Here is a 27,076-nt window from a genome sequence, read left to right as displayed (position 1 = left end):
GGGAATAATAAAAACCATCATCTTACAGGGCTGTTGTGAGAACCAAATGAGATAATGTCTGAAGTATTTTCCAAACTTCAGAAGGCTATATACACAAATGTTACCTGTTTATAATAATAGTTATTATTATTCATTCAGTATCACTTCTCATAAATACTCCTGTGTTTCTCTATAGTTGTCTTTTTTTTATGGTGCAGTGGTATTACAGGAAAGGCAGTATCAGTATGGTGCAAAAAGTATTATGTTTGAAATCAGCAAGCCTGTGCTTGTATCCTGACTCAGATACTTATTCTCGTTCTAACTGAAGGCAAGTTGGGCCTTGATGTCTTCATGTACAAAGTGTGGACATTGGACTGGGTAACTCTGACTTGAAGTCCAGCCCAAATCATATGATTCTTTGATCTATTACATTCACAGATCGTAATTTGTTTGATAATTCCCCAATTTTTGGTTACATTTTAGCCTGGGGGTATGTGTATTTGTGATTTTACAAATGGTGCTGCTAGGATTATGTTTGTACAAGTAGGTCTTTTTTCCTAATCAGTAAATCTCCTTAGGTTTATGCCAGAAAAGGAGTTGTTGGGGCAAAGGGTATGAACATTTCTGTAATTCTTTTTTTGTTTCTTGCTTGTTGATGAGGCAGTCAGGGTTAAGTGACTTGCCTAGGGTCACACAGCGTTTCTGTAATTCTTACTGCATAATTTTACAGTGTTTTCTCAAAAAGATTGAAATTGAACTAATACATTGTTCTGCTGGTATCACTGTTTTTCCGTAACTTCACCAATATTCAATTTTGTTGTCTTTTGCTGTATTTTGATAAATGGATGAGTGTAAGCTGCATGGTAATGCTTAGAGACTTGGAGTCAGAAAGACCTGGGTTTGAATTCCGTTCTCTGACCCTTAGTAGCTGTGTAACCTTGGGCAAATAATTTCATCTGTCTCAGCCTGTTATCTCTTTTGTAAAGTGGAAACAATACCCGTGCCACCAGGGATGTTGTAAAAGGTGTGAGGTATGTAAAGTATTTTGCAAACCGTATAGCTAGCTAAATGTACAGTATTTAGTTGTTGATGGTTCCAGATCAAGACCTATAAGGTCCATGTTTTATCCTAGACCTGATTAGAGGGGGTAGGTTTTGATGGTTTCCTACAGCTATAGATATTACACAGTTCTGTTTTAGTGTCCATATGGGCAGGTCTATCAGGTGGCTTATCCTGACAAGGGTGTCTTGTAGACAAGAGATTTTATGAAGGTAGGAACCATGGGACTTTGCACCTGATTTGATATAGGAGGTTAGAGACAATAAGGAGTAAAGGATAGCACCTAGATTGCGAATCTTATTGAGTGGGAGGATGGTGGTACCCTCAATAGTCTAGGGAAGTTAGGAAGAAGGGAGAATTTTGGGGGAAAAGATAGTGAGTTCAGTTTTGTACCTGTTGAGTTTAAGATGTCTGTGGGCCATTCAATTCAAGATGTCCAGTAAGCAGTTGGAGATTTGAGATCAGCAGAGAGGTTAGGTCTGGAAAGGTAGATCTGAGAATCATCTACATAGAAGTGATATTTGAAACCTTGGGGGCTGATGAAATCAGTAAATCTCATCAGAAGAAAGGAGGGTCCAGTACAAAGCCTTGGGGGACCTCCACAGTCAGACATGACATGATTGAAAATCCAGCAAAGATGACAGAGAAGAAGCAGTCAGACATGTATGATGAAAACCTAGAGAGAATATTAATAAGAAAAGAATCAATAGTGTCAAAGGCTTCAGAGAAGTGGCATAGTGGATAGAGCTCTGAACCCAGAATCACAAAGACCTCTGAGGTCAAATCCAGCCTCAGATACTTAATAGTTGTATGGCCCAGGCCAAGTAATTTAACTTCTGTGGCTTCGGTTTCCTTAACTAGAAGATGTGGATAATAATATGTCTATCTCCCAACGTTGTTATGAGGAGAGATAATGGGATAAATTTGTAAATGTTATGAGATAATATTTGTAAAGTGCTTAGCACAGGGTCTGGCCTATAGTAAGTTTTTAATAAATGCTTGTTAAAAAAAAAAAAGAAACAAAAAAAAGAATGAAGGGGGAAGCTAGGTGGCACACCAGCCCTGGATTCAGGAGGACCTGAGTTGAAATCTGGCCTCAGACCAAACACTTGACACTTAGTAGCTGTTGACCCTGGGCAAGTTACTTAACCCCATTGCCTAACCCCCCCCCCCAAAAAAAGGATGAAGATTGAGAAAAGGTCATTCAGTTTGTTAATTAAGCGATCATTAGTGATTTGGGAGAGAACTTTTGATTAGATGAAGAGGTCAGAAGCCAAACTATAAAGAGTGTGAGAGGAATGAGAGGAGAGGAAATGGAAGCACTTATTGGAGATGGCTTTGTCTTGGAATTTAGATAAGAGGGATATAGGACTATACATGGTGGGGATGGACAGATTAAGTGAGGGGGGGGTTTGAGGGTGGAGGAGAAATGGATGTGTTTGTAGGAAGTACAAGAGGGAGCTAGTAGAGAGGGAGCAATTAAAAGATTAATGAGAGTAGGGTTGATAAAGGGGGCAGTCTGCTAGGGAAGGAGAGATGTAATGGTGGAATCATTTGTATGTGTAGAAGGTTTTGCCTTGTCTAAAAGAGCCACCTTTTTGTGTCAAACGGGTGGAGGAGGAGCTGAAGGCATCTGAGTGATATGAGATAAGGGAAGGAGCTCTCTGAGAATTGAGCTCTCGGTTTAGTGAAATATGAGGCAAGGTTCTCAGCTAATAGGGTGGGGTGAGAGGGAGCTTTGGGAGGCTAGAGGAGGTATTAAAAGGTTTAAAAAAGCTACTTTGGTAAGTGGGATAGTGAATCAAATAAGATATAAAAAGATTGCCATGGTGAGCGCCCAATTGAGATTCATAACATAAACTTATAGTTGACCCAGTTAGCACAGTCTCATGATTTTCTCCATCTTTGTTGAGCAGCATCTGAATAGGAATAAAGGCCCCAGATAGGAGAAATTCAAGGCTGAGGATCAGATTTTTTCATAAAGGGACAGAGGACTAGAGAGAAAATTATAGTGTAAAGTTGAACCAATTCATCAAGGGTCAGGATGAGTAAGGAAGGAAAAGACTGTGGAGTGGAGGAATTGAAGGTCCTATTGAGGACAAAGAATAGGGTATAGAGTTGCAAGGCAGAGAGAGGTAGAATGACAACAGACTGTGATCAAATAAAGGAATTTCAGAGATCGTAAACATGGATGTAGAAGTCTTGGGCATGATAGCAGCATCAAGAATATAACTGTCTTTGTATGTAGCTATGGGTGGGGTAGAAGTCATGATAAGTGAGTTAGTTGAGGAATTGGAAGGTTAGGGTGTTGTGTAAGTATGTATATTGAAGTTCTCTGGCAATGAAGGCAGGAGAGAAAGTCTGTCAGCCAGGCACTGAATTCACTGTGGAAGGAAGGAGAGTCCTGGAAGTCTATAGACAACAGGCACCAGAATTTTGATTGGATGATAAATATCGATTTAGTGAATCTCAAAGAAGTTACGGAGTGGTTACTGGTAGAGGAAGAGCCTAGAATTGCAGTGGGAAGCAAGGGGTAATCCAACTCCACCGTGACCATCCAGTCAAGGAGATAAGTGGAAGTGCAGCCAAGTGCTGGGAAAGGTAGCCAGGGAAGCTGTGTTATCAGGAGGGAACCAGTTCTAAGTGCAAGAAGATGGAGGGAACAAGAAAGAAGAGATTTAAGATGAAATGTAGTTTTTGTGTTTGTTTTTAGCTGTAGAGCAGGTATTCTAGAGAGCATAGTGGAAGGATTGGGTAGTTTTATGTTGGGATGTTGGAGGATGTGGTTTAAAGTGAGGGGAACAGGAATAAGGTAGGGGGAGGTGGGGCTCATGGGGGATAGTCAGGTTTGAACAGTGGCAACTGATTATTCAGAATCACTAAAATGGGGTTAAGTATGATGGGTTAGAAGTATGTTAATCATGAAGAATAGTTCCAGTATGCTATCATTATCCTTAGGTAGAATTGTCCTGGTGTGTCAGGAAGCTCTGTGTGGCTGAAAACTACTAGGGATTGGTCCAGGGAGAGGAAGTAAGGGGGGGGGGTAGCAAGGTACCTGCCCAGAATGGAAGTGATGGTAAAGTGCAGGTAAGGCAGGCCCTATGAAGCTGGAGGTGTATTTAACAATAGTATTTTAAATAATTGCTCTCTCTTACTCTCTATATTTAAAAATGTAAGTTATAAGACTAACTATAACTGCCCTATAAATATAGTTTTAACAGTATTCTTTTTTATAGTACACTAAAGAGGTTTGGGCATAATGCTATAATCAAAATCACAGAATTTGAGAGTGGGAAGAGAGCTTAGCAGCAATAAGGTCAGAAGTTGATGTACATAATTAATACCTCTTGAGTTTAAAAAAATTGTTTAAATGTGTTATTATCTTTTCTTTTTAAGATGCTGCCAACCAGTGTGATGTTTCCCAAATTGGACATCTTAATATCTACAAAATTTAAGCTCATGTAGTTCCAGAAAGTAATAATCATCCTAACAGATGAATTCTTTCCTGGAGTTTCATGTTGAGAAGAAATCTGCTTTAAAATTTGATGTCACAAAATTAGAAATTACACAGCTTTCAGTAGTATGATACTTTAAATTGTCAATTCTCAAGAATCCTTGTCTAAGAAAGATAAACAAATTAATCAAAATTGTATAAGTACTGATATATCTCCTGTTTCTTCTACCTAAAATAATTCCAGGAGACACCCTGAGTGCCCAGTAGTGCCCAGCTCTTTATCCCTGGCTAGAGATGTTGATTTTATTAGTCTCAATGTTCAGATCTGGGAATTCTACCATCCCAGGATTCTCTCATTTGTTCTACCTTTGTTTATCCAAAAATAAAGTGAGAAATAAAAGGTTTTTAATAAAATTACAACAGCCTTTAAAATTTAGATTGAAAAGAAAAGAAAGTGCTGACATTTTTGAAAACACTAGATACATTGTTAGTTGTCAGTGTTTACCAAAGTGATGTCAGTCAGCCACTAATGTTCAAGCAGTGATCTCCGGTGGTACAGATTGTGCAGCTGTGATAGCAGTCAGGTGATTTACTGTAACAAAGCAATCATGTGCTACTTAGGGAGGGAAATTATCTTTACCTACTTTCCTGTACTGGAAGAGGGCTGTGATCATTATGTGAAGTCAAACATTATGTGAACAAATATAGTATGTGAGTAAAAAAAAATGATTGCTATTAAATGAATTTTTACTTTGATCGACCATTTAAATAAATAGCAGATTGTACCTATCACTATTTCTTTGAAACAGGCTGTTTTTTCACATTTAGAGCTTCTGTAATTTACGACCTTTGTGTGAGATTATTATTGAATTTAAAAAAGATAATTGTATGGTTTGGGCTAACAGCTACTCAGTCCTGGTTAGCTTTTAAATTTCATTAAGAATTAAATGTTAATAAATGCCTGTTAGGGAGCATAATAGCAGAAGTGTACAATCAAAAGTAAATACTAAGATAGTATAATTAGTTATTTGACTTATTTACTGCAATTAATACATTTTCCTCACTGGCATGTAGAACCCTGTTTCCTCTGGCTAACCTTGCAAGTTGAAGTCTTAGTTTGTCTGAAGAGTGTTTCTAAATCATGTAATAAGCAGATTAGATGGTATAACATACCTACACACCAGTGCTTGGTTTTCTAACTGTTTCTCCTGTAATAGTTTGATGGATTGATCTGCTGTTCCTTCTTTGTATTGTGGCCAATGCTATGAAATCTCAATATTGTTTTTTTGTCTTTTTCTTTTTAGTACTATTCTTTTCAAGTGTCTGCTTTTCTTCCCAATTCAGTCTCTGTGTTTCTCTATACAGTATTCATAAGTCTCTAGAGTCCTTGACCCCTATTATCCTAATGCTCATAGGCTTTTGCTGTTTCCTCTTTGGGAGACATATTTATTATACATTTTCAGTAGAACTGTATCAGTATACTTTTGGGAAGAGTATATACCAAATTGCTTCTCAGTTTTTCTCATTTAGTTATGACAAATTTATGTAGAGACTTGTAGTATGCTATGGAATTTTTAACTTAAAGAATGAACAAGTGTGATGATCCCAGTTTGATTTGGAATCAGTTGAAATAACAAATCTGAGCTGGCAAAACGGCCGCTAAGTGCCAAGATTTGCTGGTTTTCTCATGAGTACTTCAGGGCCAAATTTGGTATAGAGCTAATCATCACTATTATTTTATAGCTAAAATGTAAAATTTGTTGAGTATGGTATGTAAGAAATACTTTCCAGCAGTTTCTTGTGTAAGGGAAAACTACATTGCTTTATTCAGTTTTATTTTGTTTTCCCTGAAAGGTTTTAGCCTATTTGTGATTTTTCTTTTTTGAATTGAGTTAATTTGGATGAAATAAGATCATAGAGTTTAGAAATATAAGCAAAGGAAAAAGAACCAAAAAATCAGTTTTTAGTGGAAATTAAAGTAACTAGAGAGTCAGTCTAAGTTAGATGGTAGAGGGTATTAGAAGAAGAAAAGTGTTATCATTCCCCCCATACCCTCCTAAATTTTCCTGTTACTTTCAAGGGCATCACCATCCTCTCAGTTACCCAGGCTCTAAGCCTAGGTGTCATCCTTGACTCCTCATTCTCTCTCACCCCACCCCACCCTGCCTCCAACCTATTGCCAAGGCCTGCCAATTTTACCTTTGCAGTATCTTTCATAAGCCCGTTTCCCTCGGACACCTCCACCAAACCTTTGCAAAAGCCTTCTTGTTGGTGTCTTGTTCCTCAATTTTCTCCCCAGTTAGTTCATCCTCCACTTAGCTACCAAAATGATCTTTTGTAAGGCACAGTTCTGACAATGTCATATGCTCCAAACTGCCCCTCCCCCAGTAAATTCTGATGGCTCCTAAAATTTTTGGCTTTTAAAGACCTTCATAACCTAACCTCTACCTACCTTTCCATTCTTCTTATTCTTTACTCCTCTTCGTGTAGGAAAGGCCTCTTTGCTGTTCTTTGAATAGGACACTTATCTCCTGACGTGGGGCCTCCCCTGGCTCTCCCTCTGTGCCTAGAATTCTCTCCCTCCTCACCACTACCTACTGGCTTCCCTGGTTTCATTCAGATCTCGACCAAAATCCCACCTTCTCTAAGAAGTCTTTCTTGGTCCTCTTAATGCAAGCACTTTCCCTCTGAGATTATCTCCAATTTACCATATTTATACAAACACACACACATGTATGTATATGCACATACATATATACATGTATATGTATGTATATATTTTGTATGTATATAGTTGTTTGCATGTTGTCTCTCCCATCAGGACTTAGCTTCTTAAGAACAGGGGATGTTTTTGCCTCTTTTTGCATCCGCAGCACTTAGTAAGTGACACATAGTAAGCACTTCATAAATACTTTTTTGTCTAACTGAAATGTGGGTATACACACACACATACACACACTTATAAATACATACATACCCTGACATAGGTATATACACTACAAATGTATGTAAGTAGAGAATGAGAACCAAGTAATAGAGGGGGCTGCACGAAGGAAAGCTCTTGTCATTTTCTTGGCTGCTGTTACATCTAGTCGGGCTTTTATTTGATTTATATTTGCAAGCTGTGAATGAATTCCTAGTACATGTGTGCTTAAAAGTTTTGAGGAGAGAGTTATTTCATAGATTTTTCTTGTCCTGCAATTGTTATTGAAGCAGAGGTAAATGGATTTTGGGGGGAGGGATAATTTTGTGGTTGCCAATTATTATAACAAATATAAAAGTGGTAAAACTTAACAAAATCTTAACTATGTGAAAGCTATGTGTCAACAGCCTATGGAAAAGTTTTGTAATATGATGAGTTGGTCTTTATATATAAAATTTTCAAATAAAAGTTTTAAATATAACCCCTTTGAGATTTGAGTATTTTTATAACTTGACTTATGTTGAAGTTGTTTATTTAAATATTAAAGATTGATTAAACTCATTTGTTTCTTAAAGAAGGTAAGACAAAAAGATGTGTATAATATATAATGAAATGAATTACAGCTTATAATTTGATAGCATGTATATGTCAGAAGATAATTAATAATTTTAGACTAGCAAAGATAAGTTTTGAGGGATACAGACAAATATCGCAGAGGGCATTGGCCCAAAGGGAAGTGTTAGGGGCAGCTAGGTGGTGCAGTGGATAGAGCACCAGCCCTGGAGTCAGGAGGACCTGAGTTCAAATGTGGAGTCAGACACATAACATTCACTAGCTGTGTGACCCTGGGCAAGTCACTTAACCCCATTGCCTAGCGCCCCCCCCAAAAAAAATTAATAAATACCAAAGGGAAGTGTTAAAAGGAATTAACATGATTAGTACATAAAGTGAATCTCAAAATTCCCTTGCAGAAATAATCAGAATTTTTATTTTTATAATATAAACAGTTGCATGTAAGTTATTACTGAATAAATAGTTGGTTTGTAATATTTCAGTTTTTTCTGTTTTAAAAATAAACTTACTTGGACATCTTGGTAATTGTCACATTTAAGTAATTCTATCTCACTTAACATTTTATTAGATGCTTATTTTGGGTAATGCACAGTTTCTATTCTACCGTTGTATAACTTGGGCATAAGACAAATGGTTAACAATAACGCCAAATAATACCTAGGAACCAGATTTGAGTCGTGAAAAACAAAGTACTTGTGATGTGAGGCTCCATTGGGAATGAAAAAAAGTAAAACTGACCTAACCTGACGATTGACAGCCCATTCAACAATTCTTGCAGGTTTTTTTGAAATATTACTTTGTTATTTCTTATGCTGAACTATTATTCCATTACATTCATATGCACTGCATTTTCTTCAGCCATTCCTAACATGGTAGGCTTCCACTTCATTTCCAGTTTTTTGCTAGAAATTCCCAAATTGTAGGGAGCTTTCCCTGTTTGCTTGAACTTTCCCTATTACAGGGCAAGGACATCACCATCCTTTTAGTCACCCAATGCTGCAACCTGAGAACCCTCTTCAGCTGCCCCACTCATTTACCCCACAATCTAGTCTATTCTGTCTACCTCCACAACTTCTCTCAAGTCCAATCCCTTCTTATTAGGTCCTCATCGGCATTCATATAGACTATTGTAAGTTTCCTGATTAGTCTCTCCATCTAGGCAGCCTTATTAACCATCACTTCCCTTCAGTTATTCTACTTTCCAGCCAAAATAGTGTGGCTGATTTTTTTTTTAAAGAACTAGTTCTCCCTATCTCACCCAGGCTTAAGGTGCAGCAGCTTCTCAGGGGCCTGATCCCAGTACTGGTTGGCATGGAAGCTTTCATCTCCATTTTTTCTCTCTTTAGTTAGCTTGTGGGGCTGTGCTCCTGGGGACTTAACATATTTGTTCTATAATTAGTGCAGGCACCTGATTGACTTGAGTGCTATTGCAGCTTAGAGCTCCTGAACTCAAGTAATTCAGCAGCCTCAACCTAGTAGGAACTACAGTTTTTCACCACCATGCCCTCCTTTTGCATTCAATCTCCTGTCTCTGTTCATTTGCACTGGAAATCCCTCAGGTCTTCATCTGTACCTCTGTCTCTTAGAATCTCCTTTCCTTCAAAGCTCCGCCTAATGCCACCATCGACATCTATGAGATCTCAGGTGCTACACCCCCGCATAATTACCTTGTATTTATTAAATATATATTTTGTATACATTTGTGTATATGTTGCCTGCTCCTTGTTAGACTCAGAGTGAAGAATGAGATTTACATTCTTCTGCATTAATGTTGGGACTTTGTTTTGCATGTGTTACAAGGGCTTTGTTTTCCTTTATTTTGTTCCCAATAGGGGAGTGGGAAAAATAAAAATAGGTTTTTGTTAATTGAAAAAATTAAATGGGATTTTAAAAGAATAAGGTTGTTAGATTAGATGACAAAAGAGGTTCCTTCTATTCTCTAAACCTTTGATTCTCTGGCACAGCAGCCTAGCCATCTGCCCTATAAGGAACAAGAAGCACCCAGGCAGGTGCCGTGGATAGTGTTGGATCTAGAGTCAGGAAAACCTGAGTTCAAATGTGGCCTCACCCTTACTAGTTGTATATCCCTAGGTAAATCACTTAACTTCAGTTTTCTCAACTATAAAATGGAATTGATAATGACACCTGCCTTCCAGGATTGTAGGGAGGATCAAATTGGTAATATTTGTAAAGCACTTAGCACAGTGTCAGGTACATAATAGGTGTTTTAATAAACAATCCTTCATTCCTTCCTCTCTCTTTTCCTTCCTTCTCCCCTCCCTTCCTTCCCTCTACCCTAACCCAGCTTCACCTGTCCACTGGAGTAAGTTAACTCTTTCAGTTTTAGTATATTTCCTGGGGGTAGAGCTGCCAGGATTGGAAATTTATCAAGTCAGTCTTCACCTTAGTCCCCTATATCAAGCAGGCCCCATATCAGCTTGTTTGTTTGTTTTAGACTGGGTCTCTATATCTTGTCCAAGTTGAGGTGCAGTGGTTACTCACAGTTTTCAATACTGATCAGGATGAGGAGATGGCAGGATTATCTCTCTCTCAGAGGGATTATAGGGGTAGTAGCTATTCTCTTTGTTTCTTTGAATTCCTCTTACTAATTACCACTTATGGCACAGTAATTCATGTAGCAGTCTTGAAAAAAGCCAGGAAGAAGAGGTGAGAAGGGAGAGCATTCCAGACATGGGGGTGAGTGAGCCAGCCAAAGAAAAAGCACAGCCAGGAGATGGGGTTCCATGTTTATGGAAGAGCAAATAGGCCAGTGTAGCTGAATCATAGAGTAGGTGCAAAGGAATAAAGCAAAAAAGTGGAAAGGTGGGAAGGTTGTGAAGAGCTTTAAATGCCAAGCAAAGTGTTTTATGTTTTACCTCAGAAGTAATTGTGAACCATTGGAAGTTATTGATAGGGTTCAAATAGTCAAGACCAACACTTTAGGAAAATAACTTTGGCAGTTTAATGGAGGATATACTGATAGGAGTGGGAAGAGATTTGAGTCTGGGAGACCAACTGGAAGACTGTTGTGGTGGTCCAGGCAAGAGGTGATAAAGGGTGACTGCACTATCAGAGGAGAGCAGAGGGTGTGTGTGTGTGTGTGTGTGTGTGTGTGTGTGTGTGTGCATGTGTGAACATACAGGAGATGTTATAAAAATAGAAATGACAAGACTTGACAACAGATTGGCTGTGTGGAATGAGAGAGAGGGAGAATTTGAGGTTAACACTACATTTTTGAGCATAAAATGAAATGATGGTGTTGCCCTCAACAGAAATAGGGAGGTTGTGAAGAGGGGAGGGTTTTAATGAAAAGATTATGAGTTCTGTATCATATATGTTGCATTTGAGATGCCTATATGGCATCCAAATTGAGATGTCCGGTACACAGTAAGTAATGCAATACTGGAGCTCAGAAGAGAAATTAGGACTAGATATGTCGGGAATCATTTGTCTAGAGAAGATGTGGGAGGATGTGGGAGCCAGTTAATTCACCAAGCAAGATAAAGAAAAAATAGCCAAACACAAAGCTTTGGGAGACAAGACTGAGGAAGCATGGTCAGTCAGGTAGGATGATGAGAACCGAGACAGAACGGCATTGTGAAATTCTAGAGAAGAGGGCATATTAAAGATAGAGGATTATTGACAGTTGTCAAAGCCTTCATAGATAGCAAGGGACTGAAGATAATAGCTGGTAGAAATGGTAGGATCAAGTAAAGTTGTTTTTTTTGTTTTTTTAAAGGGTGGGGAGACCTGGGTATGTTTGTAGGTGACAAGAAAGAAGCCAGTAGATAGTGGTTCAAGATTAAAGAGAGGGGCAGTTTGCTGGAGGAGATGGGATCAAGAGTACAAGTAGAGGGGTTAACCATGGCAAAGAGAAGGGTCACCTCATATGAAATGGGATGAAAGAGGAGATAGAGAAGATATCAGGGTAATGTGAAAGGAGGAGGGGAGAAGAGAGAGCCCTTAGCAAATGATATCAGTGTTTTTGGTGAAAGGTGAAGCAAGGTGCTCAGTTAAGATGGTACAGGGAGGTGGGGCAGTGTTCTATGGAATTCTTGAATGAAAATGTTTGGAAAAGTGTCTGTGGTGAGTGGGATAGTCAGTCAGAGAGATATAAAAGGATTGCCTTGCTTCGCTGAAGGCCCAGTTGAGATTATATAACCTGAATTTGTAGTAAGCCAGTCAGCAAGATTTTATAATTTTCTCTGGGCTTCATTCAGCAACATTTGATTAAAGAAGGCAAGTGAGATCTCGAATTCCAAGACTGGCATTTGGCAGGATGTGATTGGTAATAGGACAAAGGGTATGTGATTTGAGTATGTATTTGGGGACTTTTGTTTTGCAGAGTTGTTACATCTCTCCTTTATTTTCTTACATTCAACTATCCCAAATAGGGAGGTAAAAATGTAGATAGAAGGGCAGGCATTATGGTAGGCAACTTATTCTGTTAATCTAAAGTTGTTAAGTTTTATTTGCAACATTACTCCAGTAAAGGTCCCAGACTGGTGCCTTGGAAAGATTCAGGTCCAAGTTGTGAACCATAAATCAAATCTTTATGCCCATAACCCCTTTGAGATTTGGGTTTAGAGTAACCAGATGCTAACCCTAGCCTTCAGTTCCTGAACCCTCTCTCCTAACTCCTTGAGGTTTTTTAATTTCCTTCCTACCGTATTTCCTTCCCACAACTTACCCTATTGAGTGCCTCAGTCCAGCTGTGCAAGGCCATTTCTGGGTAGGTGGTTAAAATATGTTTAAAGTAATTAAGTTTCTTATTTTACTGTCAGGTCTATTTAGGGATGGCTGTTTTAAACTCAAAAAGAAGGTTAAAATCCTACCTCACCTACCACCACCATCCCAGCAGCTTACACAGTACTCATTTGCTTTTCCCGAAATGCTGAAAACTTTCCCACACCACCAATGAAATATTACGGTAGTTCTTTTTCTCTCCTTAGGATTTGGCCCAGGTTATAGTGTGAATTATATGTCTTGGCACATGGGCAGCTGAGTGGCACAGTGGGTAAAGTGGCCTGTAATCAGGAAGACCCAAGTTCAAATATGACCTCAGATACTTACTAGCTGTGTGGCCCTGGATGATTCATTTAATCTCTGAGTCATTTTCCTCAACTGTAAAATGGAATTGATAATAATAATGCCTACTCCCCAGGGCTGTAATGAGGATTAAATGAAATAATATTTATAAAGCACTTAGCGCAATGCCTGGCACATAAACTAGCTTCCTCCCTTCTTCCTTTTCATCCTTGCATTTATTATGTCGTTAAAATTTACATGAAGAAGGTATGAACCAATGAAAAAATGATAAATAAAATATAACTTGGGCTGAGTTATTATTAGCTATCAAAAAACTTAGGTAAAATTCTCAATATTCTTCCCTATCTCAGAAAAAGATTAATAGCCTCTTAGCCCAAATTATAGCACTCTATAAAAAATAAAGGACAGAAATCATAAGCTTTAAAATTTTACAGAGTAGATTACAGATTCAAGAAAACATAAAAACTTTCACAAGATAATGAAAGTACAATCTGTTACTGGGGCAAGTATTTTGAAATTAAAATGTTATTTTGAAAATTTCATTTCTAATTTTTAAAAGTATTTCTCAGTTGTTACCACAACCAACTTTCTCAACTATTTGAGAAAGCATTTGAAAAATACAGTATTAAATTTAATTCCCTACTTGCCACAATCATTTTATCCATATGTAGTCACCGTTGATTTGCCAAAGGTTAGAACAATATTCCAACTAACAAGAAATCCAAGTATTTTTAACTTATTTTCAGTTCTTTGCCCTACTAGTTTTCAAATGACTTTCACTTTAAATTAGGAAATACTTACGAATCTGGCAACTAACAAAACTTGATTTTAACATAGTAATACAGATCCACTTGATGCTTTCCTGGATCTGTGATCTCATTGGTGTGAGTACAGCTACCACCAATGCACATATCTTAACCTATCTGTGCATTCTTATGCTGTGTAATTTTTATCTGTTATCTTTATTAACAAGTTTTAATTTTTTTGTTATTCTAAATGTGGCAGACACAAATATGAATGCTTTCATATACTAAGCAAAACAGAATATTTAATCTTAAACCAAATTTATATGTTGCTTTTAAAAATATATAATAAACTCAACATTTTAGTTTCAAAGCTGTCCTACTTGCACGAATCTCTCTCTGAACTTCCTTGTATTCCCTTCTATGCATTTTATAAATGCTTCTTTTTTTCATTCATTGTTCCCCAGTTGCCTCCTCCTGAAAACAAAACAAAACAAAATCCTCCCAGCTTCTTTGTAGCATATTAGCAAATCAATCAGAATAAATCTCCCCACTGGCCACATCCAAAATGGATGTCTCATTCTACACATCTGGTCCATCTCCTCTCATTCAGTAGGTGGTGGGTAGCAGGTTTCATCTTTGGGCCTTTGGAATACTGTGGTCATTGTGTTGATCAGGATTTTTGAGTTTTTCAAAGTTGCTTTTCTTTGCAGTGATATGTAATAATGTAGTCACTACATAAATTATTCTTCAAATTCTGCACGCTTTATTCTGCATCAGTTCGTACAGGTTATTTCTTACAGTACAATTATTCCGTTACAGTCATATAACACAATTTCTTGAGCTATTACCCAATCGATGGACACCCCGATAGTTTCCAAGTGATGCCTTGAACATTTTTGGTACATACAAGTTATTTCCCTCTTTCTTTGATCTTTTTTGGGCTGTATTCTTAGTGGTTGTATCACTGGGTCAAGGAACTATACAACTTAATGCCTTTTTGGGTATGGTTCCAAATTGCTTTCCAGAATGGCTGGATCAATTCACAGCTCCACCAGCAATGTAGTAGCACGCTTCTCTTCCCATATCCCCTTCACTAATTATCATTTTCCTTTTTTATCTTTACTAATCTGATGAGCATACTTTTCTCTTATTAGTGATTTAGAACATGTTTATATGGTTATTGTGAGCTTTGGTTTCTTAACCTGAGAACTGCTTTCATATCCTTTGTCCATTCATCTAATGGGAAATGGTACTTATTATATATTTTAATCAGTGGACATTAGAACTCTGTTAAAGAAACTTGCTGCAAAGACTTTTCCCCAGTTAAATGTTTTTCTTCTGATTTTAACAGCATTGATTTTGTTTTTGCAAACTTTTCAACTTTGTATTAAAATTATCCATTTTGTCTCCTGTGATCCTCTCTGTTGCTTGTTTGATCACAAACTCTCTCCCTATCCCTAATTGTGAAAAATATCACCTTTTCTGATTCTGTAATTTGTTTATGTGGTGAATCCATGTCTTTCCTTGAAGCCTCCATAGATGATCTCTAATAAATGTTGATAATCAGTCAATGTCTTCACCTTTATCTATTTTACATGTATCAGTCAATAATGCGCATGTTGTTCATCTTTTATTTTCAAAGAGACAAATGACATCACTCTTGAGTTGTGTGTGAACTGTGCCTTGCCCAGAATCACACAGCAATAATACACAAAAGACTTTGACAAAAACTGAATATCTGGTCCACTGAGGTAGTTAGTCCATCAACATATTTTTCTCTAGATTCAGGGATTTTCATTGGCTTTTCCCTATGAATTCTCTTACTCCTTACTTCTGCCTACTAGACTTCCTGGCTTCCTTCAAAAATGCTAGCCAAAGTCCCACATTCTGCAAGATACTTTTACTGGTTCTTAATGCTAGTGCCTCTCCTCTGATGTTATTTTCAGTTTATCCCTCACGTGGTTTGTTTGTCCGTAGTTGTTTGTCTGTTGTCTTCCGCATGAGATGATGAGCTCCTACTGAGCACGGACTATCTGCCTCGTTTCTTTGTAGCCCCGGGACTTACTGGCACATATCTGGTACATTGTAGCTGCTTAATAAATGTTTATTGATTAACTAATGTATACTTAACTATAAACATATTTCCTTTCCTGTTAGAATGTATGTTTTCAGAGGTCAGAGACTGTTTCGTTTTTGTCTTTGTATCTCCAGCACCTTATATGGTGCCTGGCACATAGTGAGTGCTTAATAAATACTTTTTTTTTTGGCTAGGCAATTGGGCTAAGTGACTTGCCCAGGATCACACAGCCAGTAAGTGTCAGGTGTCTGGTCTGAGATCGTATTTGAACTCAGGTCCTCCTGACTCCAGGGCTGGTACTCTATCCACTGCGCCACCTAGCTGTCCCTAATAAATACTTCCTGGTTGAATAATTAAACACCTAATAATTACGTTCTGCCGTGCATTTACTCAGGTTTGTGGATTGTTGGACTGGTTCATACATTGTCTTTTCTGCCACTAAAATACCATGCTGAGACCTTATTGTGATATGAAAAAATCATTTCTTGTGTTCTCAAAGGATATACCTACAATTCAGTTCAGTTTATCAGATGTTTATTTGCATTTGCAGAAATCCCATTTAAAAATCAAAATACTCCTGGGAGGCTAAGGAACATTCAAGTCATACCAGTTATCCCTTTCTTCTCAATAGAAAATGTGCTGGATTTGGAGTCAGAGGACTTGGGTTCATATCCTGCCTTTGACACTTACTAGCCATGTAACCTCAGACAAGCCACTTGATCTCTCTTAGCCTCAGTTTCCTCATATGTAAAATTAGTATTGGGTTAGATAATCTCTGACATCCTTTCTACCTATAAAAATATCTGTGATCCTATGAATACTACATGGTCATCCTACCTCTTTTTCATATATACATCTCTGCTAACATCTTTTTTTAATTAATTTTTAGGTTTCAACATTCACTTCCATAAGCTTTTGAATTTTAAATTTTCTCCACCTCCTTTTCCTCCTCCCTCTCCAAGACAGCGTGCAATTGATATAAGCTCTACATATACATTCTTATTAAACATATTTTCACATTAGTCATGCTGTAAAGAAGAATTAGAATGAATGGGAGGAACCTCGATAAAGAAAAAGCAAAACAAAAAAAGCAAATAGTATTCTTCAATCTGCATTCAGACTCCATAGTTCTTTCTCTGGATGTGGATAGCATTTTCCATCATAAAGCCTTTGGAGTTGTCTTAGATCCTTGCATTGCTGAGAAGAACTAAGTCTGTCAAAGTTAATCATCACACAACGTGGCTGTTACTATGTACAGTGTTCTCCTGGTTCTGTTCACTGTACTCAGCATCAGTTCATGTAAGTCTTTCCAGGTTTTTCTCAAGTCTTCCTGCACATCATTTCTTATAGCACTATAGTATTCCGTTATATTCATATACACAACTTGTTTAGCCATGATGGGCATCCCCTCAATTTCCAATTCTTGGCCATCAGAAAAAGAGCTAATTTTATACACCTGGGTCCTTCTCCCATTTTTATGATCTCTTTGGGATACAGACCTAGAAGTGGTATTGCTGGGTCAAAGGGTATACACAGTTTTGTAGTCCTTTGGGCATAGTTCCAAATTGTTCTCCAAAATGGTTGGATCAGTTCACAACTCTACCAACAATGCGTTAGTATTCCAATTTTCCCACACCTTTCCTTCTGCTAATATCTTTACACAGATTCTTGTGCATAGGCTGTTGGTGATATTTTTCAGCCTGCTTATGTGAACCATCCATCCCTCCATTGCAACTGAGTGAACTCACTTACAATTTTGATTCTTTAGAGACTGTAGTATTTCATGATTTGCATCCACATAGCATTATTAGAAGAATAATGCTGCAGAAAGAGGTAGAACTTAATTGTGTATTGGGGGGAGTAAATTGGTATGTGTGGGCTAGCTGGGTGGGAACTTAATCATCATTTATAACATTGCTCCTTTGGGGAAAAAAAAGCATTAAAAGTTTGCCAACATTTATAAGACAACATTTTTAATTTGAGGACTCTTAATTTTTACAGCAGAGAAGACTTTATCACTTCCATATTGTTGCCCATTTCTGGAATTCTGTGTTTTTACCTTTGTCTCTTAGAATCCCTAATTTAATTAATTTTATTATTCATGTTACATATTTTTATATATACGTGTTTTGTACATACTTATATGTATGTATTGTCATCTTCTATAGAATGTAAGCCCTTGAGAGCAGACACTGTGTTCATTTTTGTCTCTTCAGGCTCCTAGCACAGTGCCTAGCACATGATAGGGGCTTAATAAATTCTTATAAATTGATTAGTGCTAAGAACTTTGTCTCAATTTGAGATATTTAATAGCAAGTAGAAAGTGTTCTTTATCCAAAAAAAAAGTTTCTCCAAATTTTAGGAAGAATTCTAATATGTAGTATCCTATGATAACCTAACCACAGGAGCTGTTTTAATGATTCCCTAATACAAAAGGCTATTTTATTTCAAATGAACAAAAAAATCTAGAAATATACATTTTTTACTCTAGATAGTAATTTACTGTTATTCTAGTAATATTGTGCTACCATGTAATAAACACTTTTTAAAACTAGTGAATAATATAACCTACTTTGATTATTTGAAATGAAATAGAATGCAAAGCCTGAGTAGTTCAAAGAACTAAAAAAAATGATGTTTATATCTTTCAACAGAAGCTAAACTAAGGCTTCTTACTATAACAAATGAGGAAATTTTATTTTTAACTTTTCTCTTGCTGTGTCAGTTTGGATTTGTCTATTTTAATTTCTAATTACATTTCAATTCACTTGGATTTTAGGTATTGAAAATGGAAAAGTGAAGCTTGATATTTTAGATGACATCTCTGAAGGCTCTAAAGACCAAAAGACCAAATCTCCAGAGGAATCAAAAAAAACTAGAAAAGTCAAGAAGGTCAGTGTACTTGTATGAAAATATTATTTTAAACTTTCAAGAGTTGGTATATCTTAACAATTTATTCCGAGTTTATGAAATATAAACTGAATATCAAACTGAAAGGTTTTTTCCAAAACTAATTTTGAGTGAATGTTAGAAAGTTACAATGTTCATAAAAATGAGAGCCATGATCACATTCAGGCCTTGGAATAGTATACATTTATACATATGCAATGTGAGCTTTCCCAAATCTTGCTTCTAAGACGTCCTTAGCTCTTAGTTATACCAGCACTTGTTGTAGTCTTTAATCTGAAAAAACATTCACTAGGTAGGGCTTAAGAAGATAAACCATCTTTCACTTTTGAATTATCAAAATTTGAATTCAGGCTGTGCGTAATAAGAAGTTTAAATAATGACCAAGACCTACTTTCTTTATTTTTGTTTTTTGAAATTAATTATTTATGGCACAACTTATTCTAAAACTGGCTATTTCTGTTATCCTAACCTTAGTTTGGCTTGTTTTTCTTTGATTCTTTAACAGCTTCTACCTTATTCCCTAAGTATAAAATTGGCAGCTAATAACTTGTTGCCTCATGTCTATGAAACATACAGGATAATTTACTGGTATCTGATTTCAGATAGATAAAGAAATGTTTTATTTTTTACACAGTAAATATTTAAACAGATTGAGTTTATAACAAACCCTTTTTGGAAGCATTTAGAAATTTGGTAAATGTATATGAATGTTCATGAGAAGTTTCATGAAAAACCTCTCAACTAACTCTTGCATTAAAGTAAGGTAATGCCAACATGGCTTTCAGTTTCATTGGCTTTCATCAGGACTTCTCATTATTTTTTATTCTGTCAACCCTCCTTTACAGATAGCTAGCTGATAATAACATTTCTATAGTGCTTTAAGGTTTGCAGAATGCAATTTCCAATTCTTGGCCATCAGAAAAAGAGCTAATTTTATACACCTGGGTCCTTCTCCCATTTTTATGATCTCTTTGGGATACAGACCTAAAAGTGGTATTGCTGGGTCAAAGGGTATACACAGTTTTGTAGTCCCATACATACATGCATACATACATACATAGATATAGATAGTAACTCGTTTGATTCTCACAAAAGCCCAAAACAAAAAAAAAACAGTCCTTGTCGACAGGGAGTTTACATTCTACTAGAAGATGGGGAATATTACACGTAAACAGATAAATGTAAACATGGTAATTCAAGGTGAGGAGAGAGGAAACACTGACAACAGAAATCATGAAAGACTTCCCAAAGGAAGTGGCACATGAACCAAACTTTGAAAGAAGCTAGGGAATCTTAGAGGCTAATGAAAGGAGGGAGTTCATTCCAGCCATCAAGAATAGTTTATACAAAGGAATGGAAGAGCGAAAGAGAATGCCAAAGTTGGGGAGGACTGAGTAGGTCAATTTGGCAGAAACTAGAGTACAGGAAGAGTCATTTGTAGTAAACCTGGAAATGTGAACTGGAACCAGATTATAAAGGGCTTTAAATGTGAAATTAAGAAGTTTAATTCATCCTAGATCAAGAGACCACTGACAGTTCTTAAGCGATAGAGCAACACAGCTAGACTTGAAGGATCTGAAGATTATTTGGCAGCTGTGTGGGAAACAGAAGTCAGGAACACAGATATTGTTAATATTTTCTAAAAGATGTCTTGTATAGAAATCTTAATGTTGAAATAACTGAGTCTTAGGAAAGTTTTTCATATGGAGTGTCTAATGAAATAGAAACCTCTCAGCTTTGGGCCAAGAAGTGCAGTGATTTGTTGGCCTCTGTGATTTCATTGCTATAGGAACTAGACGTGAGAAAACTTTCTTAACCAATGAAAGTCAGCAACTTGCCTGTAACACTGAGAGTGCTGAGAGACACCCAATGTCACAGAGCAATGAGGTTTTGAAATTACTCTATTAAATAAAGGCAAACTTTCATTTGATGCTGCTTCTGCTGTTCTGGAAACTTTGAATGACAGTATACCTCAGATTCATTAAAATAAAGGTTTAAGATTCTTTTAAAGTTTAAAGTTAAAGGAACTTTAAGACTCTTTCAAGTTTAATTTATTTATTTTTAAAATTCCAAACTGAAGGTAATTTTACTTAATTTATTTATAATCCCTGATTTCCTCCTTACCACTCCTAATCTCATAATCCTTTCTGTCAGCATAGGACCTTTTCTCCCACTTTACTGAGAAAATCACAGTCTACCACCATTGAGAGCTCTATTATCTTCTGTACTCTAGGCCTCAGAATAGCTCTACATCATTGCCCATTCTCCTCTTTTGCTTCAGTCTCTGAATAAGAAGTGTCTTTTCCTTCTACAGAAGCCCAGTTCTTTTCTTAGGTCCTTTATCTTACCTACTTTGTAGCTTGCTTCCTTCAGTCTTTCTTTTTCTGCCCTCTCCTTCCCTGCTGGCTACAAACATGCTCAGATATCCCTTATCTTTAAAAAAAAATGACCTTTACCTCAACATCCTTTCAAGCTGTGATGCTTCTTCTTTTTTCTCTTTTAGTGCTTAAGGCCTAGAAAGTTATCTACTCTCATTCTCTCCACTTTCTGTTCTCATTCCTCAGTCCCTTGTAACCCAGCTTCTGACCTTACCTTTCTACTAAGACTACTTTCTCTAAGGTTATCTCTTAGACCTCTTAACAGTTTATATTATTGCTCTCTCTATAGATGTTAACACTATTAATTATACCCTACTCTCCAGTGCTTTCTCCTTCATTGGCTTCCATGAAACTGCTCTTTCATGATTTTCCTCCCACCTGACCATTCCTTCTCAATATCCTTTGCTGTATTATCATCCATGTACCATTCTCAAAACATTGCCATCTCCCCCTCACTTCTGTCTTGGATCTTCTTTCTGCACACATTTCGGTGGTGATCATTTTCACTTTGCCATAAATTAAACCAGTTGATAAATCTTGTAGATTCTACTTCCACAATATCCCTGTGTCCACTTTCTTGGCCACTCTCCTAGTTCATACCTGTATATCATGCTTTTTCTTCTTTTTCTTCTTCTCACCAGCCACCCTACCACCTCAGAAACCATACTCTGGAAGACTTAAGCCTTTCAGCTCTGTAACTACCGGCTTGGGGCTCCTCCAAGATCCTGGTGAATGCCTCATATATGACCCACTTTATCAGGTCAACTCTAGCCCTGATTTACTTTACTTTTCCACCATCTTCTTGCTGTGCTCTGTTGCCATGTGTATACTTCCTTTTCCCCAACCTCCCCAATCCCATTTTCATCATCTGGAACCATAATCAAATCAATACTGCCATTGCTCCTAGAAACTGTCTTGTCCATCTACTGCCATATGAATCTGTCTCACCAACCATGTAGCTTTCTGAACCAAAATGCTTTCCCCTGGCTACCATCCCCTTACATGTATTATCTCCCACTATTAGAATAGAAGCTCCTAGCAGGACAGGGACTGGCTTTCTGCTGGGCCATTGCTAGTTGTCTTGACTTATGTCTTGCCAATGGACTCCGATGACTAGAGGAGAAAGTGAGACTAATCATTTTGCGCTCCAGTTCACTTGCAAGTCAAGACATCACCTTTGTGATGTCATTGGGCATCTTTGAGAATGAAGGAGGAAAAACAACAACAATTTTTTTTTTTGCCTTCCAGAGCTTAGTACGTGTTTGGCATACAACATGTACTTAATAATTGCTTTTAAAAAAAAACTTTTTAATACCTTTATTTGTTCCTCCTGTCATTCTGTCCTAGGACATTGTAATAGCTTCTTTGTTGGCCTCCCTGTCTCTGGTATCTTCCTTCTCCAATCCATCCTTCACAAAACTTCCAACATAATCCTCCTAATGTAGAGATCTGACAGTGTCACTCCCCTGGTGGGAGGAAAAAAACCAGAAACAAACCATTTAGTGACATTTTCTTCTAGGATAAAATATAATCTTCATTCTGGTATTTAAGACCTTCTATAATATTGCTTCAGCTCACCTTTCCATCCTTATTTCATATTTCACTCCTTAATGCAATTCCAGCCAAACTGGCTGCTAGCCATTCCCTAAATTCAGCATTTCGTTTCCTGTCTCTGTATCTTCACAGAGTACATTCCTTGATCTGGAATGTCCTGCTCTATGCTCCCAGTCCTCTCTTCTGTCAAGGGTCACCTTGGAGGCCAACTCCCCAGTGAAGCCTACCTTGATCCTCTGAGTTGTTTGCAGTTTCTTTTCAAGTTAATTTCTCTTGACTTTTGTGTGTATATGTTGTAACTCTCCTTAGAATGTAAGCTTCTTGAGGGCAGAGACTGTTTTTGTTTTTATTTTTGCGTCTCCAGCCCTCATGCTTCTGACACAGTAAGCACTTAATAAAACTTTGTTGAATTGAATCATAGGCAACTGCAGTGGAAATTTATTTCATTTTAAGATCTTCCATTTTAAGAAGTATGCAAAAGTTTTTATAAGCATAAAAGATTCTAATATTAGAAATGGTAAGGGTTCTGAAGTATTTGGGATTTTTAATGCTTTTCCCCAGACATTATTATTTTGTGGCATTAAGTATGTGAAAGATTTTCACATTAAGTTTTACAGCAAGCATTGCTAGGTCTGCTAGTTTTGCCCTGTTCCCCAGCTGCAGATTGTATACGACCTGATGCCAAGCATTGCACTGTTGTTTCCTGATATTCTGTATTACTGTACCTCAGCGGGGAGAGTCTGGCTGTAGTTGTGGAAATTTACCAGCACTCCTGGAAAAATAACTCAAACTGCATGCCCCTCCTTACAGTGAGTTAGTTGTGTTTTCTTTGTGCATTCACCTTTATCCAGCTGAGTAAATATTTATTAAGCATATTTATTATGCAAGCCATCGTGCTAGATGCTGGGAATACAAAGACAAGAATAAATAGTAGCTGTCTTCAAGGCGCTTACCTTCTACTGGGGAGAATACAACATATGCACGGAGTAATTCATAAATGTTTTTTTGGCAGGGAGGAGTGGGTGGGTTGGAAATGCTCTATATAGAAGGTGGCACCTAAGCTGTGTCTTAAAGGAAGCTAGAGGTTCTAAGAGGCAGAGGAGAGAAAAGAGTGTAGTCCAGACATAAGGACCAGCTGTCAGAAGACAAGAGATCCAGAGTCATATATGGGGCATAGCAAGGGGATGAGTTTGACCAGAATGGAGAGTGCTTAAAGTATAATAATATGACATAACATTAGAAAGATCAGTGGGAGCCAGATTGTGGAGAGCCTCAAGTGCCAAGTTTAGACTTTTCCTTCAAATACATAAAGAACAACATATTATTTTTGAGTTTTCAGTCATTTGATCAATACACCTTTATTAAGCATCTACTATGTGTCAGATTGAGCAGCTAGATGGCACAGTGGATAGTGGTAGGCCTAGAGTCAGAAAGACTCATCTTCCTGAGTTCAAATCCAGCCTCAAAAACTTACTGGCTCTGTGACCCTGGCAAGTCACTTAATTCTGTTTGCCTCAGTTCCTCATCTGTAAAAAAAGAGCTATAGAGGGAAACCAATCTAGTATCTTTGCCAAGAAAACCCCAAAGGGAATCACAAAGAGTTGGAAATGACTAAAAAATGACTAAACAACAGAAGTGTGTCAGACACTATGCTAAGCACTGGGGATACAAAAAGAAACAAAAGACAAGCCCCTTCTCTCAAGGAGCTTACAGTCTAGCGGGGGAGATGACATGCAAACAAATATATACAAAACAAGTTATATATGAAACAACAGGGAAATAATTGACAGAAGGCACCAGCATTAAGAGGTGTCAAGGAAAGGTTCCAGTAAAAGAAGAGGTTCTAGTTGGGACTTAATGGAAATTAGGGAGGTCAGTTGGTGGAGCATAGGAGAGCGAGCATTCCAGGAATGGGAAACAGTAAAAGAAAATGCCTGGAACTGAGAGATGGAGTGTCTTGTTCAAGGAATGTCCAAAAGGCTCATCTCACTAGATCAAAGAGTGCATGTTGGGGAGTGATATGTTAGAAGACTGGACAGATAGCAGGGGCTATCATATGAAGAGCTTTGAATTCCACACCAGAGCATTTTGTATTTGATCCTGGAGATAATATGGAATCACTGGAGTTTATTAAGTAGGACAGTGACATGGTTGGACCTGCACTTTAGAAAAGTCACCTTAGTGGCTGAATGGAGGATTGATTGGAGTGGGGAGAGACCTGATGCAGGCAGACTCACCATCAGGCTCCTGGAGAAGTCCAGGTGTGAGGTTAATGATGGTTTTTGTGTATATTTGACAGTTGAATTCCTAAAATGTATCAAAAGTTATGCTAGGGGTAGCCACTCACTTTTTGTTTTGTTTTGTTTTGGAGGCAAAGGGGGTTAAGTGACTTGCCCAGGGTCGCACAAGCCACTCACTTTCAGACAGATTTCTTCAGGGGGGCAAAAAAAAAAAAAGAAAGAAAGAAATTTGTAGGTCATCCTCGAGTTTCCTTTAGCCATAGCATCAGCTTCCTCCCCAAGTTCTTCTCTGTCATTTACTTTGATATCTCTATATTCCTTTCCAGTCACTCTGTAGTCAGAATATTAATGGATAATTTAAGTTAGAAGGAAAAATAGCCTGGATAATTCAAAGAATGGAAAAATAGTCCTTGATTACTCAATAATAATAATGATGAAGAACTGATAAGTTAAAGTTAGAATATCTCATTTTACCCTCACAACCTACCTTATAGATAATGGCTACAAGTATTTTCCCCATTTGATGGACAAGGAAACTGAATTTAATAGAGGGTAAGTGACTTTCACATGGCCAGTGTTGGGTGTTGACTTTCTAATATCATAAAGAGGAGTTTTACTGACAATCTTATCTAGTCCCTCCATTTAGTTTTCATTGTGGAGATTAAATTATTATTTTTTTATTTATTGAAGGCCAGGATTCTAATACATGTTTGGGTAGAGTAGGAGATTAAATGGAGTTGTGAGAAGGCACAGCTAGGTAAACAGGAGCCCAAGACAGTGGAGTTGGGGAGAATACCACTTTTGTGGTGGGATACCTAGAAAAGACTCACCCTGTCTTTGTTGTCTCTCTCCCTTCTTTTAAAAAAAGTCATTTTACTATACTAATTTGCTGGGTTAGAGTTGTAGATGGAATATGCCTCCAAGAGTTTTTAGCTGTGATTTTTCTTTAAAGTTTATGATTAGCCAGGACTTTGGCTTTCATTACTAGACAGTTTACCTGTGCTGGAAGAGTATCACTTTGTGATTTATCATCAAATGTATTAGAAGTTCTGATGGTGATATTATCTGCTTACTTATGAAATGCATTAGTAATAACGCATTCCAGTAAATAAATAACTCATGCCCCCATTTATTTTTTTCTAGGAAAATCAGTATGTATCCTGTTATGCATTTAGAGGAATTGTCATACTTCCTAAAGGATGATTAAATGTCTGCCTAAATAATTTTTATTTCTCAGACCTATTGAATCTGGTATGATAGGATACTATCTGCAAAAGGGACCCTCTTAAGAAAAATTGACAGTTGACCCTACAAAGATTGGGCATTCCCTTACTATCCAATGCAGGTATACAAAATCTCTGTTATAGTTTTTATAAACTGCCCTTGGCTAAGGATATAATAGAACTTGGCAACAATAGGAATATGCTAGTTATAATAGATGCCAATCTAAGAGATGATACCTCATAAGAACATCTAAAAAAACAACTGCCCCATGATGGCATCACAGAAGTAATTTAAACCTGTCTTAATAGTGTTTAATATCAGAAGTCTGCTTTAGAAAGAGTGGGGGACTTTTGTCATTAAACAATCACTCATGTTTCATGAAAAATGTTGGTATCTGAAATGTAAGTGTGGAGTCATAAAATAACTATACCTTTTCATTGAGTATTTTCGTGTAGAGTGCCTGCTTATACTCAGGATTAGAACTTGTATGAAGTTCACGTGAGGGTTTAAATGAAGGTAAGAAAGTGGCATGGTTCTGAGCTCCCATCCCAGTTGCTCATCATGGGAATCATCATGATCTCAGAATCCGTAAGAAATAGAGAAAGAGATGGATAATGTATTTGTAGAAACTCAAGCTTGGAGTTGATAATAATAATTTACATTTATATTACAATTTATAGTATATAAAAGATTTTCACATATAGTGTCTTTATCAACAAAGTCCTGTGGGTGAGGTAGTACAAATATGTATGTATGTATGTATGTGTGTGTGTATGTAAGTGTATATACACATGTGTGTGTACATATATATATACACATGTGTACATGTATAAGCATATAAGGTAACTAAGGCTCAGAGTGGTTAACCACATGATTAGAAACAGAATGATATAGTGGAAGGAGTAAGACT

General features: G+C 37.3%; 1 protein-coding gene across 6 annotated transcripts in view; it reads left to right on the top strand.

The window, feature by feature from the left end:
• MCPH1 (microcephalin 1) overlaps positions 1–27,076 on the top strand; it is a 334,179-nt gene that overhangs the window by 54,409 nt on the left and 252,694 nt on the right. For all 6 annotated transcript variants that reach the window (XR_002324216.2, XM_020985229.2, XM_020985208.2 and 3 more), the window contains one exon: positions 18,640–18,752. Coding sequence is in view for 5 of the 6 variants with exons in the window: in XM_020985229.2 (XP_020840888.1) it covers positions 18,640–18,752 (113 nt within the window). In the remaining variant the exon portion in view is untranslated. The remainder of the gene's footprint in view (positions 1–18,639; positions 18,753–27,076) is intronic.

This window comes from Phascolarctos cinereus, unplaced genomic scaffold, assembly GCF_003287225.1.
Source record: "Phascolarctos cinereus isolate Bilbo 61053 unplaced genomic scaffold, phaCin_HiC Scaffold_2;HRSCAF=192, whole genome shotgun sequence".
Classification (NCBI taxonomy): Eukaryota; Metazoa; Chordata; class Mammalia; order Diprotodontia; family Phascolarctidae; genus Phascolarctos; species Phascolarctos cinereus.
The sequence above is the reverse complement of the archived record's forward strand: the minus strand, read 5'-3'. Positions and strand labels throughout refer to the sequence as shown.